This window comes from Sciurus vulgaris, assembly GCF_902686455.1.
Source record: "Sciurus vulgaris genome assembly, chromosome: 7".
In the NCBI taxonomy this organism is placed as follows: domain Eukaryota; kingdom Metazoa; phylum Chordata; class Mammalia; order Rodentia; family Sciuridae; genus Sciurus; species Sciurus vulgaris.
This window is the reverse complement of record NC_136467.1, coordinates 3,028,918-3,045,350: the sequence shown is the minus strand read 5'-3', so window position 1 is coordinate 3,045,350 and position 16,433 is coordinate 3,028,918. Positions and strand designations below refer to the sequence as shown.

At 44.9% G+C, this 16,433-nt stretch overlaps 1 protein-coding gene across 2 annotated transcripts; it reads right to left on the bottom strand.

Annotated features, from left to right (window-relative positions):
- Positions 1 to 4,583: 4,583 nt before the first annotated feature.
- MPC1 (mitochondrial pyruvate carrier 1) lies at positions 4,584 to 15,679 on the bottom strand (the record flags this gene model as incomplete). 2 transcript variants are annotated; one of them, XM_079146571.1, is made up of 4 exons in its annotated part: positions 15,462 to 15,679; positions 9,425 to 9,428; positions 6,979 to 7,075; positions 5,307 to 5,443 (listed from the first exon to the last, which is right to left on the bottom strand). In XM_079146571.1, the coding sequence occupies exons 1-4, from the start codon at positions 15,530 to 15,532 to the stop codon at positions 5,307 to 5,309; spliced, it is 309 nt and encodes a 102-aa protein (XP_079002697.1). In that variant the 5' UTR covers positions 15,533 to 15,679. The 2 variants fall into 2 exon arrangements, with proteins under 2 accessions (XP_079002696.1, XP_079002697.1); XM_079146570.1 differs by lacking the exons at positions 9,425 to 9,428; positions 15,462 to 15,679 and adding an exon at positions 4,584 to 5,083 and having other exon boundaries at positions 5,311 to 5,443.
- Between the last annotated feature and the right edge of the window lie 754 nt (positions 15,680 to 16,433).

Below are 16,433 nucleotides of genomic sequence, written 5' to 3'. Positions count from 1 at the left end.
ACATCTCATGAAATTCCCCTATAGGAAAATTCAACACTGACTCATATGTCAAAAGAATATTAACTGAGAGAATTATTTGAATTTATATAATGTAAACTGTGTGTAAAATTACATATCTGGCATTTAGAGAGGTTAGATATGAATTATAACTCAAAAAAGGCACGAGATAAAACTTTCAAAGGATTATCTTTGAGAACAACTTCGAAAAATTAAAATACCTAGGATCTAATGTACTAGAAATTCAGTGGCAAAAGGCAGACTTGATCATTTGGTCAGAACTCACTGGGAGGGGCTGACAGGGTAGAGATGTGAAACACATACATAATGAAATGATTCAGAGGGCTGACCACCTCAAAGGTCATCGGCAGAGTGGTCTCCAGTCACTGGCAAAAGTGCTACCTTCTAAAAGCTAGCAGCTGCCTGAATGCAAAAGTCTTTACAGTGAATGTAAAAACAAAGTGTCCTGCTAAACTTCATACTGGATAAGTGGTTCCATAACAGGAAAAGACAGCTTCAAGTGAACGGTGAGTTGGAGCTCACGGACCTGGGAGATGTGGTCAAAGACGAAACTGTTTTAGTTTTTGAACTTCTATTCAGCAGCTTCACTGTGTGAGGCAGTAATGGTAACGTCACTATGAAACTATTTTCCTAGGTTAAGTATGCAAGTAAGCATGAAATGTCTATTACAAGAAAAAATGTCAGCGTAAGAAGAGATTCAATTATAAAACCAAAGAAATTAAGCAGAAATGCCATATTAAAATTGAAGTAGAAATGTCAATATGAAATTGTGATTAAAAAATAATAAATCCTTTATGGTGCCGTGTACTGAAATGGCCAAGAAGCAGTGTCTCTTTGGCAGCATGAGTGTGTGGAGTCTGTATGTTGGTCACAAACACCACTCTTCATAACCAGAGACCCCGGAAGAAACATCTCTTCCATGTCAGAGGCAGGGAAGGAACAGGGTGTGCCAGATAGCACAGCTCTAAAAAAATTAATGGAATCATGGGCAAGGCACGGTGGTGCACACCTGCAATCTCAGTGACTCAGGAGGAGAGATAGCAGAAATCACAAGTTTGAGGTCAGGCTTGGTAACATAAAAAGGGCTGGAGATGTACTCCTATCCTTAGTACCACCCACACAAAAATTAGTGGAATTGTGTCAAAATTAAAGGGTATTTTTAAAGGGGCTCCCAGGAGCCAAAGGTATAACATTTGAGCCCCCTCAAGATAATAAAAATCATGATTGATAGAAATGCATTTAATCTCTAAAAATTCTAGAGTCTATTACCACTCTTAGAAAAATATTCAAGTTATCACAACTGAAATATCCATGACACCAGTTCGTTTTAAAAATCAAAAGAGAATTGAGCCTATATCTTGTTTTCAATGGGGCCGTAAGTGAATGAATTTAGTTAATAGGCAGATAGTTAACTTCTACTTTACAGAAGTCTGCCTAATAACTAGAATAAAAAACTACCACTAAACCACCCCCAATGAAATTACCAGTTTAAGTGGGACTTCTCACTCACAGCTGGAACATTATCACATCTGACTAGATGGATGGCCCTTTCAGAACACCTGAAAGAATGAGCTGTGATTCATCAAGAACACGGAACAGGGAGGTTTGTGCCTGCAGGTCAATGAATGTTGGCTCAATACCGTGTTTACAGTAAGGCACATTTTGGCAGATTTTAACCTGTCGTTAGCTTTCGTAACAAAGTGGTCAGGAAGTGGCTGATCCTTTGTGATTTCTGTTACATCCAACAAAAACAAAAACGAACCCAGGACTGGCTTGGGTTGGTCTCCATAACTGCCCCAGGTAAGACAGAGTAAGACTGTGGGAACAGCAACATTCTAACCTCCATGGCTCCTTCTGTAGTCTCCGCTAAGTCCCAGGACATTGACCTGCCAGGGCTGTCATCAGAGCTACTGGGTCTTTGCTCATGTCAATGCAGTCGGAATGTTCACTCCTCTTCTAGACCTTAAGACAAGAGACCATTTTGAGGCTATCAACTGTCTTCTTAGCAATCTAATATAATGTGAGTGTACACAGGTACTATATACCAACTTGTGTTCATTTTCCTGTTACTGTGTTTACTCTCTGTACTATATATATGAAAACAGCTGAGAAATCCAAATAAAAAGACAAAGTAACTGGACCCAAGTTAAGGTTCAGAAGGCAGAACTGCATCACTACTATATGGAGCATGGGAAGAGGGGCTAGACCTGGGCATGTGATATCAAGCCAACTGCAGAGATGATGACGAAATGACCATTGAATGCTTGTGTCCTCACACTGGCGACTCTCACTGTGCCTGCTGCCTGTGGAGTCATACTTCCTCGGCCAAGACTCACCCTGTGTAGGCTGGAGATTCCTTGTTGAACAGGAAGGGCATTCTGATTTTTGTCACCTCTGACCCAGAGTGTGCTGCCATTGCAGCAGAGACCAACAAGGCACTGACAACTGGTATCAATGTCATCTTACAAGGTAGTTCCAACTCAGTGGGGTCTTCACATTCTATTTCATTATTTGAAATAGAATTAGATTTTTATAATTATTTGTGGAGAATGTTATAGGTGGGGATTTCCAATTTTTGAAGATGTACTGCTAAGCTTTTAGTTGTTTTTTGGTGGTACTATGGAAGAACTCAGGACCTTGTACATGCCAGGCACACTTTACCACTGAAGTATACCCCAGTCCCACTTTTAATGTAACTGTTTTACATCAGTCCAACCCTTGGTTTGCACATTTTCACTATGCAGCTTATTATTTCAAAGACGACCTTCTTGCAGTAATGTGTTTCTATTGCTGTTTTCCAACACACACAGAATACTATGGCCACTGATGGATGTGGTGGCATATACCTGTAATGCCAGCTACTTAGGAGCCTGGGGCAGGACTGCAAGTTCAAGGTCAGCCCAGGCAACTTAGTGAAACCCTAAGATTTTTTTTAAAATCTGGGGATGGAGTTCAGTAGTAGAGCACCGCTGGGTTCAATCCCCAGTGCTACTAAATTGTAAGGTCACAAAGGCTGGTGACTGAAGAGGCCAAGTGTGGTTTCTAGTCCTTGGGATTGAACACTGCCATGCATGCTGCTCTCTTGGGATGGCCAGGCATTCTCATCAATATACATCTCTAGAAGACACAGCTCAAGTGGGATAAAGAAGTGTCAGGAGCTTCTTAAGAGCCTGGGAGTTAGCATTGTCCCAGAAGTCTTCTGTCTCCAAGTCCAGGGAGATCAAACAACTGGTCAGACCAGTTTTTGATAAAGGTACTACTTATAACTGATTGTAAGTATTCCCAGTTGCTCTGAGTGTTCTTTTTGCTAACAGTAGACACTGGATGTGGTAAACTTAAAGCAACCAAAAGCCTGAACAAAATCTTGTTCTGGAATTTAGTTCTTTATAACTGGCCTCAATGCTGCAGGAAAGTAAGCATTGGGTTCCAACAGAGGAAAATGAACACCTTCTCCCTGCTTTAGCCATTCATCTTGCATTCTTGCTGTTGTTTTTGAAGAGCTCAGCTATGTGGAAGGGAAGCATGACAGCTGAGATCTTCCCGTGGCCCTGTGGGTGAGGTGTACCATCAGTCTCTCCTTTGGCTCCTAATAACTGCTCAGCTAGCAGTCTGTGGCTCCCTTAGCAACTCCAGAGGCCCCTGAGCTTCACTCACTGACTGCTTGTATTCAGTCATAGTTCTGTCTCTCCAGACAAAGTTCCCACTAGCAGATGACCTTGTCTCCTTATGTCCTTCTCAGGTATGCAAGATAACATTCACTAGAATGAACTATTGACTTGCTTTTTACTGGGGGGCCTCTCCTGCAGCATCTGCTCCTAGGTCTCTCTGCAGGTCCTGTGCTTCTAGATGGGTTTACCTCCACTGCCACTCACTTGGTGAGCTGGCAAATCTTCTGATGAAGGTATGGAAGATCTTCTTGCTCCTTACTCACTTCAAGACAGGCAGGATAGGATCTTTGAAAGAAAGACAAAGACTCAAAACCACAAACCCTGACAGTAGCTAATGCTGGAAGGTGGGCCCCAGCAGAGGAGGCCTGAGGTGGTTTCTGTGGTTATGTTCTAGATAAAGCAGATGAAATGGCTAAACTTAATGAAACAATCCATGGATTCTAGTGTCAATTCCTTTAACCAAACTCAACCCTACTTTAGGGAACTGTGAAAGAATGAACCCAACAGAGCCCAAGGGAGCCCAAGGGAGCACTGCTCCTGGTTGAGTCTGTCCTGCCATAGCCCCAAATCAGCATGGCAGGCAGGGAGATGGGGTGCCCTGGTCCTGCCAAGTCCCAGGTGTCTCACAAATTCTGCATCACAATCCTTCCTATATAAAAGGTCCTACCTGCTTCACAGGGCTGTGTGAGGCCCAGAGAGAAAACAGGAACGGTGACTCAGGGGCATATACATTCTGCACAGCTGAGACTGTAGCACTTTCCAGAGAAATTGGCCTTCTGACTCTTCACTTCCTCAGGCAATCTTAACAATTTTCAAGGAGTTATATTTTTCACCTATAATTGTCTTTCATATTGTTCTGCAGTCCCCTAACAAATAAAGCAAGGTATTTAGTCATACTCATACAACAAATATTTGAATCATTTATTGCCATTTAAGTTACAGCATCTTAATATACATACTGCATGGAGATACACAGACTTTTTCAAACACTGGAGATCAGATTTTAGATATGTGTCAATCTGCTGGATATCATTAAAGTCAAGAATTCTGAGTACTTAGCTATAAAATTTTGCTCTGTTCAGTTTTTCATTAACCAAATCCCAATAGATAATATGCATATGAATACAGATAAAACCATCATCGGAAATTATTAAGTTAGTTGCATATTTTAAGCTACTCTTTATGAAGAGAAAATATTCAGTACTTGTAAGGCAGCAGAGAGTTTGTTTAGGGACTCTCAGCTATATCTATAAAAACGGTATGGTTAATAAAAATAGCATTCCACATTTCCTTCTATTCCTGCTAATGGAATCTGTGACTCTGCAGCAGTAGCTGGGGTGCTGTCCCTTTTAAGAGCTTGTTCCTTCCATTTCTAGGCTGATGCCTTTTTAGTCATCCTGGAAACAATCACAAAGAAAAATTCAATGAGAAAACTTTAGCTCCATGTGACTTTAGAAAACACCTTTACATATGCTTATTTTAACTTAAGATTTTACAAAAACTGAAATATCCTATTTTCATGTTAAATAAGTCAGGTTTTCCCACCTAGGCATACTCGCATTCCAGCTCCCCATGGTCTCTTAACACAAGGTTTCTCAAAGCAAAATGATTCAAATTTGCTTACTCATATCTGATAAGCCGTCCTCCCTGAATGAGCTGGGCTACTTCGTTTGTTGCATGGCATGCAAAGAGAAGCCAGTTTCGAGGCTGCACCTTGTAGGCAAATCTCATGAATGTCAAAGAATAGCAACAGAGGGCTGCAGAAACATCAAAGCAAAGAACATCAATGACTCTTCATCTAGATAGCTTAGGGCTGAAGGGACCAGACATCAATGGGTCCACAGCCTTAGCCAGAAAAGATGCTCTTTTGCTAAAACCCTTGGTGGATCATGAAAGGTACTACTTACATGCCTCTAGTGGAAAGCTCATGAAATATTTCACTGTATTGTGGGGGCATTTTTATCACTTAAATATTTTAGGAACATATCTGTAAGCAAGAATAAGCTGAAACTAATTCTTGTCACATTTCTGCCTCCTAGAATTGTTTATAAACCATTATTTGAGAGAACTACTATTTCTGCTTTAAACAATAGCTTTCTACTCAAACATCAGGGTCTCAAGTAAATTTGATGACACTCTTCCAAATCAAGTTCACAATATAAATCTGTTAGTCTGGCCATCAGAATGATTAAGATGGCATATTTTTCAACTTGGTATACTAAATCCAGAAGGCAAATGTTAATATTTATTAAGTACTGAAACCAAGCCCTTGTCCTGGAGCAGTGGCCCAGGTGGGTTGGAGTGTAGGCAGCAAGTATAGGCTGGGGACATGTGGAGCCCACCATGCAGATGTGGGCCTGAGGTGTGGTGAGCATGGCCAAGGTGAGCCAGAGCACCCTGGCCTCTTAACATGTAAGCCTGCTATGGCCCAGCTTAGGCTGATGACTGACAAGAAAACGGAAGTGGGGGCAGACCTGAATGGAGATTGCAGAAAAGTTCAGACTCAAGAGCTAACCAATAGTGTTGGTACTTTTCTAATAGCTGGTTAGCATAAATCTGGATAAACAGCACTGATCCAAGAGCTAAGTGAGCCCCTAGACCAGCACACTCAAGAGGCTCATGCTACTCCTTTCACTCTTGCCTTCTATTCTCCGTGAATTTCACTCTTAGGATTTGAGAGACAAAAACCTGGAAAGAAGAAATTGTAACACTGGAGGGGTAAGTCCACAACTGGGAACTCCAACATACCACTCCACAGTAGTGGAAAAGAGTATAGCCAACACTGGCAGGCATCCTGTACTTTAATTACCTGCTAACGCTAAAATAGGCTTTCTTAACTCAAAGGTCTGCAGTTTAGACAGGTCCCCAACCCCCAACGGAAGTAGAGAAAACTTGATTTCAAGTATTTCAAATTAATTCTGTTTCTTCCTCATCACAGAGAAAAAGATGACACCCTTCAATGTCATATTCTTTTTTGTGGCAGGGGGCACCAGGGATTGAACTCAAGGGAACTGGACCACTGAGCCACATCCCCAGCCCTATTTTGTATTTTATTTAGAGACAGGGTCTCACAAAGTTGCTTAGCACCTCACTTTTGCTGAGGCTGGCTTTTTTCCTGCCTCAGCCTTCAGAGTCACTGGGATTACAGGCATGCGCCACTGTACCTGGCTCAATGTCATATTATTTACGTCACTTTCTAATAATGATTGTAACATCTGATGCTATAAATGTGACATGTGAGCAGGAGCTCTGCAAGGTGGGAAGTCCTAGTCATCCCAGTCTGTGTTCTTACCAAATGTCATCCGTCCACTGATAATCTCTGGAGACTTCTTCATGTCATTGATGGCAGCAATGGGCAGACCCCAGTTGGCCACTGGGCCCCAGAAATGCTACAAAACATGAGAGGAGGGGAAGAAGAGAGGGAAGGGTTATGGCGGAGCCATGAACAGGTGCAATTTCCTCACTTTAAACAATGTGAATAAGTGAAAATCAATCTCATCTCTACATCTACAGGTTCACTGGGTTAATTCACGGATGGTTAACATTGAGGTGTGATTGCTCAAGTGTTTTCGTGTGAGTGGGCAGTTCCCACAAAGGAGTCCAGCTCTAGAAAGTATTTGGTTGTTTACTAAGATCCCTACCAACCTGCAGATTACAACTCATTGTTCCATTTAGAGAATTTAAAAATGAGACCAATTTCTTTCATGGCTCACTCTGGTTATAATTTAAACCTTGCTAGAACTCTTCTCCCCTAATTGTTTAAAGCTATTAAAATTCCTTTTTGCAAGTTTTCATTAGGATATTAACTCTTAAAGACCCTAAATTAGGTTCTTTTTCTGAAAAAAAAAAAATTTAATAAGGGAAGAAAATGTTTTTCAGTTCTTATGAGCTATTCTAAGATCAGAGATCTACCCCCAGATACTAAGAAATTAAGATTGGAAAATATTTTTGAAAGAGTAGCAAAAACTTAAAGAAATGTTTTTCTTTCATCCTATGATTACTGCTATTCAAGGTTATTAAAATTAACTTGTCCATGTTTAATAGCAACTATGCCAAATTTAATTTCTGAGGCTAAAATGAAAAAAGCCCAGTGACTTTTGTCCATTAACTGAAACTGTTTTATATAGAATTTACCAATAGTATCTTAAAACCTGAAAGCAGCCACACATTGTTGGCCAAGTGCCCCTAGTTGTTACTTATCAGAACACTAAACAATGAAAGAGGTCTTTGCTGCACTTTTGCCTAACATAATGTTTAAGATAAATACAGGTGTGGAATAAACTAAGAATCATTAAAATCCCCAAATTCTCTGAGAAGTAGAAAACAAGGGAAATAGAAGAAAATGACAATTACATTTGGTGTGATATAAAAATATTTTGAAAGTTAACTTAACATGCTTTAATGTAAGCCATATGAGGCTCATGATAAAAATAACCAGGTCAAAGTTCCTATTTAGCCAGCATGGTAAGGATTTCAGGGTCTAACACATGACTTATCACCTCTGGGAATCAGGAATGGTTGGTTTACAGAATTTTTGAAATTCTGGAATGGCTAATTAATCCTCTTGTATTCAAACTGGATAATATCTGAATAAGACACTCACTGCTGAAGCTTTACTGTTTTGTATTCAATAAGGGACAATCATTTTTCTTTCCTTTCCCGTCCCCCACATCTCTGTAAGGAAAAGCACTCACTTCTCCCTTACCTACTTACTTCTTTTCCTACTTGTTCTTTATTGGGTGCCATTTCATTTTCATTCCATAGTGATTTCCTTTTCCTCCTTTATGACCAGGACTTTCTCCACTTGGTCTACTTTCATCACTTTCCATTTAACCTCTTTTCACTGCTCTACCCTGTTCAGCAGTCTCATCTTTGTCACAGACTCTGAGGCTACAATGGAATCTGAAGAGTCTGAGGGACTTATCGACCACAGCTTCTCTACCACCAGGTATAAATGTGCCTTCTTGTACAGTAGCAGCAGACAACAGATCTGAGACCTTAAGTAGTCCTGGAGTTCTTCTGGCTAAATGATCATATTAAAAGTTTAAATGTGATCAGTGTTAGGGTACATGAGACAGTTCTCCATGACAAGAACTACATATATATTTATGATTCTGAGTCATAACAAGAGTCATACTTAAAATATATTATTTTAAAACAGCACAAAATGTAAAAATCACTTTAACAATAATTTAATAAAATACCTAGCCTTAAGAGCTTATAATGTATACTTTCCATGTAGAACAAAACTCTACTTCTTTCTTTCCTTTTTGGAGATGCATATAATATATGCTTCCAGAAATTCATCAATTTCTAGAACAATAAGGAATTTCATGATTAACATTTGAAAAGAGAAAATTAACACCTTTTGGACTAAACAGGAAAATAGTTTTACTCCATTACAATTCTTCATTGTGGCTTACTTGTAACAGAAATAGCAGCACAGTGCTCTGCCTCTATGTTTGGAAATCCAGCCCTGGAAACCAGTTCCTGCTGCAGAAGAACCATCACACACTGCTGTTCCTTTTCTCTCTCCTTCTCCTCTTTTCCCTTCTCTTCCTCACCCAACTCTCCCTGCTTTCATCAGCTGCCAGGGCTGGGGAAGCACCTCACACACAGTACACTGTCCAGCAGAGTGGCTAGGTGGACCAACTCAAGGACACTATGTCTGTTGTCCATGATTCTGTTAATGCAGCAAGTTTGCAAGAGCTTGGAATGGAGAGAAACAATTTTCTTACCGTACTATTTTGTGAGAAATCATCAAGGTTCAGACAGAAGAGGCATGGAAAAAATAAAAATAAAAAAGATCAGATGGTTTCAAAGAGTTGGTTCTATAAGGTTATTTCAATTTCAGACATTTTCATGTTTTAGTAACAGGACTCTAGTGTTAGCAACACACATTTTCCTTTTTTGTTTCCCCTTTTGAGATCAAGTAACATTTCTATAAACAACTTAGACCTAAGAAATACTTAAATTTTATGAAAAATAAGCTTAATCTTTAGAGCAGAGCAGCCGAAAATAAATGTAATGCAAGTCATAAACACAAACCACACATGTAATTTAATTTTTACAAGCCACATTACAAAAAGTATAAATAAGCTAGGCATGGTGGTGGACATCTATTATCCCAGGAACTCGGGAGGCTGAGGCAGAAGCATTGCAAATTCAAAGTCAATCTCAGCAACTTAGTGAGGGCCTAAGCAACTTGGCAAAACTCTCTCTCAAAAAAGGCCTGGGGATGTGGCTCAGTGGTTCAATCCCTGATACCAAAAGGAAAAAAAAAAAAAAAAAAAGAAAAAAAAGAAAGAAAGTACAAATAAATTAGTTTCTTTAATATAAACATGTAACTAATAAAATTATGACAGATATTTTACATTCCTTTTTTGTATTAATTCTCTGAAATCTAGTGTGTATTTTATAGTCACAACACAACTCAGTTTGGACTATTCACATTTCAAGTACTCAGTATTGGTCTGTGGTTCATGGCTGTTTAAAAGGATAACAGAGCCTTAGAAAGCATACACTTAAAAAACGACAAGCTGAAGACAGCAGAATTCTATTAACAATGAACTTCCAATTTCTACTCACTATTGCATTATCACCACAATGAAAAACTCAAGGAGGTATGTATTTTGGCTAGTGAACTACCAAAAGTGCTGCCTGGCATTTAAGTATTTGTTGAATGAATGAAAAGAGAAAACTTTCAATGATGTTTTCATTGATGTTAACCTTGTTATCTTTTAAAAACATATCAAAAGTTTCATAGTTGAATTACTCTGATTTTTAATATGGCAACTTTTCTCTCTTAAGCTAAATTTTCAAAGTTTAGCTATTGAAAGAGTTACTGAAATAAGACAATAAAATCCTCAATACATGCAGTCAAGTCCTAAAAGCTCTCTTGGTTGTTTTGATTAGAGGTCACACAGATTCTAATTTAAAACATGAAAATAATTGTTGAGGGTGCCAATATACTTCAAGTAGGTTCCATTAGGAAATGCCTAAAGCTATGGAGAAAGCCTAATAAATTTCATCACCCAAATTATATTTCATAGCAAGTACAAATTGGGCACAGCACTTTTTGGTTGAGAGGGATCAATGATCTCACCAGATTGAACATAATCTAGGTAGAACAGTTACCTACAGCATACTCTTTTTAAAATATCTTTTTTACAGGATCTGAACACAGGTTGTTTCTGTATCTATAAATTAACAGGGGCACACTTTTTTTTTTCCCTATAAAAATACCTTAAAAGAAGTAGAACTTGAAGTGTACAAGTTTTGACTTGGAGATTGCTATAATTTGGATGTGATTTGTCCTCCAAAGGTTTGTGTGTTGGGGGCTTGGTCCCCAATATAGCAATGCTGAGATGGTGGAGCCATTAAGGGGAAAGGCATAGTTCAAGGTAATTAGGTCACTAGAGGCACTACCCTCAGAAGGAATTAATGCTGTTCTTGGGTAATGAGTTATTATGAAGTGGGGTCACCCCACAAGCTTGGCCCCTTCTGCATGCTACCAGTTCCCTGTTTCTCATGAACATTTGTCAAGCATTATGTTGTCACTAAACAGGTACCAAAGCACAAAGGCTGAATTTTGTCCAAATTCACAAAGCTAGAAGCAACAGGGATAGCTTCAAAGTCATCACCTGGGTGTAGCAACATCATCATCACAACGAAATTGTCACCAATTAGTTAACATTATTTAGCACTGAAATTATATTTATGTAGTTTATTTGATGTAGTGTAGTGGCAGAATGATTGCCTAGCTTACACAAGACCCTCAGTTTGATCCCCAGTACTACCCCCATCAACAAAACCAAACCAGAAAAAGGGTTGGGGTGTAGTCTAGCATGTGCATGGTCCTGGGTTCAACTGCCAGTACTGGGGAAGGGGAAGGAAGAAAGATTTTTATCTTAATCATAAAGTGTGACTAAAAGAAATTCATAATCTATGAAAATACAAAATTTTAAAAATTTTTGCTGAAAAACTAACTCAACTGTTCTGTGATTTAAATAATTTTTCAAATTCTAGAAGAGCTTTAGTTTAGAAAACTTCTATAGCCCTTCAATAGGCTGGAAAAGCAATACGGATCATAGTTTATAGGGGATACAGAGCACGTGTAAGTTATTCATGAAGTAGCAGGAAGGAATAGAACCTTGTTTTTGGTGGGAGCAAGAGAGTCATAATGAAATTTTCTTCTTTATATGCTTTATTCTCTGTTGCTAAGAGAAAGCAGGACTATAAGTAAGGAGTGTGGAAGAACAAACAGAGATTCCTTTGATAGGGTCAAGGAAGAAAGTTTTCTCTATCTAGGGGACAAAAAAAGCTAAAATAAAACTTCTGGTCAGTTTTGAAACCTGCCCTCAACCAGTCTGGCAGCCCAGTTGTGAAATTCCACTATTGACAAGAAAGGTAGGGAAAGGAAGGTCAAAATCATACAGCTTTATATCTCACATTTGAGATTTTAACTTCTCCATACAATAAACTTTTAAAAATATTTCTTCTCACAAAAAATAGGATATATAGATGGGCATGGTGGTGTACACCTGTAAGTCCAGTGACTCAGGAGGCTGAGGCAGGAGGATCATGAGTTCAAAGCCAGCCTCAGCAAAAGTTAGGTGCTAAGCAACTCAGTGAAACCCTGTCTCTACATAAAATACAAAATAGGGCTGGGGATGTGGCTTAGTGGTTCAAGTGTTTCTGAGTTCAATTCCCAGCAAAAAAAAAAAAAAAGAAAATTTTAAAATGTACTTTTGGGATTTACAAGTATTTTCATATTCCATAACCAATTAAATTTTCTTGATACCCCAACAAGATAGAACATTATCTTGAAGCCCATTTTTTGGGCAACTAAAGTTCATGAGGATTGACTGGCTTGCAATCTCTTCACTAAGAAGTCACTCTTCTGAATCCTTGTCTGGTGCTCTCTGGCAGCACTTCCCTGGGCGCTGCAGTTCTTTTCTTTTCCTTATTAGTAAAACTGTACTTTAAAGTGATACTGCAGAACATAAAAAAAAAAAAAAAAATTAGACCTGCATGATGTTGGCTTTAGAAGAAAAAGATTAGATATAGCAAAGGAATCTACTGAAAAACCTGGCTTTTGGAAAAAATTTTAGAAGAAAATTAAAGTTGAGAAAAGCAGGGCTAACACTCTTACTTAAAAATATATCCAGACATTCTTCCTATGTAACATGTAATCATCAAAATGTTTTTATACAGTTGAGGTGTGGTCATTTTATTTAGTTATACTTCACAGTGTTATCCTTTAGCTGTACTTATCAGAAAGGCTCATTATATAAACAAGAGACATTAATAAAAGGTAAGAAAGTAATGTTAGAAGTCATAAAGAAATGTAACTGCAAAGACTAAGAACCTGTCCTGGGATCACTACTTTGCTCAAAATTTCCCCCAAACGTGAATGTGATAAACTGCTGTGCTACACAGGACTAGACATCCATTTTAACTTGCCATGGTACTATTTAAGCACAGAAACTTTTTAGAGTCAGAAGAGAAGCTTCCATTTCCAAGTTTACCACATGGCAGAATGAACTGTTTTTCTTACCTACTGGTTTGTAAATTTTAGTAAAAAGTATTTATAATAAAGTTTTGGAGTTAGAAAATCAATCGTTTTTATCACTAAAATCAAGTTACCTTTATACACTACTCTTTAGATGGTTATAATAGGGCATATTTCTCTAAAGCTTTCATTAGCTTACTTCTTAACCAAACTACTATTGAAAAGGAGAAAGAAAAAAAAATGCGTACACTTTTCTAGGTTTAAAATATCACATGCAGAGAAACTAAAATCAACGCTCCCCAAACATTTAAGAGTGTCACAAAGTTAGGCAGTCAAGTCAGACACTCTGAAACAAAGGCAGACTGGAAGTGACCATCACAGAAGGCACATTTCAAGTCTTTTGGCGGAACGCGGGCGCTTGGTGCAGCGCGGTGGATCCGCGGGGTTGGCAGAGCAAGGGGCAGACTGTTCAGGGAGGGCCAGCAAGGCGGCCCAGCCCGTCTGCAGAGCTGGAGCCACTGCACTTGCCCCGCACCTGCGCGGGGACCCTGGAGCTGCACCCTGTCGCCAAGCGGGAGGGGCATCTCAGTGTCACTGCTAGGCCTGGGAAAGGTGTCTCCGCTGTCGCCCCCTCGGGGAGGGAGAGGGTGTCTTCGCGGTCGCCCCATCGGGGAGGGTGTCTCCGCTGTCGCCCCCTCGGGAGGGGAAGGGCGTCCCCGCTGTCGCCCCCTCGGGAGGGGGAGGGTGTCCCCGCTGTCGCCCCCTCGGGAGGGGAAGGGCGTCCCCGCTGTCGCCCGCCCGGGGAGGGGGAGGGTGTCTCCGCTGTCGCCCCCTCGGGAGGGGGAGGGCGTCCCCGCTGTCGCCCCCTCGGGGAGGAGAGGGTGTCTTCGTGGTCGCCCCATCGGGGAGGGTGTCTCCGCTGTCGCCCCCTCGGGAGGGGAAGGGCGTCCCCGCTGTCGCCCCCTCGGGAGGGGGAGGGTGTCCCCGCTGTCGCCCCCTCGGGAGGGGGAGGGTGTCCCCGCTGTCGCCCCCTCGGGAGGGGAAGGGCGTCCCCGCTGTCGCCCCCTCGGGAGGGGGAGGGCGTCCCCGCTGTCGCCCCCTCGGGAGGGGAAGGGCGTCCCCGCTGTCGCCCGCCCGGGGAGGGGGAGGGCGTCCCCGCGGTCGCCCCCTCGGGAGGGGGAGGGTGTCCCCGCGGTCGCCCGCCCGGGGAGGGGGAGGGCGTCCCCGCGGTCGCCCCCTCGGGAGGGGGAGGGCGTCCCCGCTGTCGCCCCCTCGGGAGGGGGAGGGCGTCCCCGCTGTCGCCCCCTCGGAGGGGGAGGGCGTCCCCGCTGTCGCCCCCTCGGAGGGGGAGGGCGTCCCCGCTGTCGCCCCCTCGGGAGGGGGAGGGCGGTCCCCGCGGTCGCCCCTCGGGAGGGGGAGGGCGTCCCCGCTGTCGCCCCCCTCGGGAGGGGGAAGGGCGTCCCCGCTGTCGCCCGCCCGGGAGGGGGAGGGCGTCCCCGCTGTCGCCCCCTCGGAGGGGGAGGGCGTCCCCGCGGTCTCCCCCTCGGGAGGGGGAGGGCGTCCCCGCGGTCGCCCCCTCGGGAGGGGGAGGGTGTCCCCGCGGTCGCCCCCTCGGGAGGGGGAGGGTGTCCCCGCGGTCGCCCGCCCGGGGAGGGGGAGGGCGTCCCCGCGGTCGCCCCCTCGGGAGGGGGAGGGCGTCCCCGCTGTCGCCCCCTCGGGAGGGGAGGGCGTCCCCGCTGTCGCCCCCTCGGGAGGGGGAGGGCGTCCCCCGCTGTCGCCCCCTCGGGAGGGGGAGGGCGTCCCCGCTGTCGCCCCCCCGGGGGGGGGGGGGCGTCCCCGCGGTCGCCCCCTCGGGAGGGGGAGGGCGCCCCCGCTGTCGCCCCCTCGGGAGGGGGAGGGCGTCCCCGCTGTCGCCCCCTCGGGAGGGGGAGGGCGTCCCCGCTGTCGCCCCCTCGGGAGGGGGAGGGCGTCCCCGCTGTCGCCCCCTCGGGAGGGGGAGGGCGTCCCCGCTGTCGCCCGCTCGGGGAGGGGGCTTCCCCCGCCGCCGGGCAGGAGGAGCATCCTCACTGCCGCGGGAAGGACGTCGCACTGTCATCCGCTCGTGGGGGGGAATGTCCCAGTGCCATCGCCTGGGAAGGGCCTCCGCTCTGGCCCCCGTCACCCGCGCGGGCAGCCCTGGCCACCGCCGGGGGCCAGCAGCGCCCGGGGCCGCGTCGAGGAGGGAGGCGTGAGTCCCGGGTCCCACCGGCGGCGCGCCTCACCTCATGAGGTAGTCCCGGAAGTCCTTGCTGCGGACGTAGTCCGCCGCTTTCCGCACCAGCGCGCCAGCCATGGTCGTACCGGACACAGGCCCTCGCGCTTCTGCCGTCTCCGCCGCTCCCCGCAGCCCAAAGTCAGTCGCGCCTACCCGGCGGCAGCCTACAGCGCGTTCGCAACCGCGGGCTCACCTCACGCCGCTCCAGCACGCCTTACGGCTGCGCCGCGCCGCGCCGCCCAGCTCTCGACCTATGGGAGGGCGCAGGGCCGGAGGCGGCGGTGCGGATTGGCTGACGCGAGAGCACACCTCCTTCCCGCCCCTTGGCGCGTGGGGGGGCGGAGCAGGGCCTGCTGTCGTAAAACGGCCGCGCGGCGCGGATTGGCTGGCTGTTGCCCCGCTCCCGCCGATCTCGCCCGGGTTTGGGCGGTCCTCGCGGGGTGCTGGGTCCCGGGCTGCTGGCGGGTTGGTGGGGATCCTGCGTCGGCCGCGTCACCGAGGGCAGATGGCTTCGCCCTACCTTCGCAAGGGCACCTTGGCAGGGCTGAGGCCCTGCCCGCGCCCTTGAGCCCGGGACCTGGGGTGCCTGGGCGCGGCAGCGCAGGCGGAGCCCCGGCCCCAGACGGCGGTGGGACCCGTGCTTAGGGGGAGGCCGCCCGGGTGCCCGGCGGGAGCGCGGTTACGTGAGCCCGGCCGGTGTGCACACTGAAAGAAGGACGCTCGTCCGGGGACTTGAAAACTCTACGCCCGGAGGCCCGCACCCCGCGAGTGCCGTAGTTCAGCGTGCGAGCAGTTGGATCTGGAGAACTTTAAAGGGCCTTAAGGGATTTGTTTTTCCTCCCGGCCAAGCACAAAGACTCTGAAATTCCCCTTCTCTACTTAAGTCAGGCTGCACAAGGGAACACGAAATCTCTCCCAGAAATCTCATTCTTTCGTTTTTTTTTTTTTAAATTTATTTTTATTGTAAACAAATGGGATA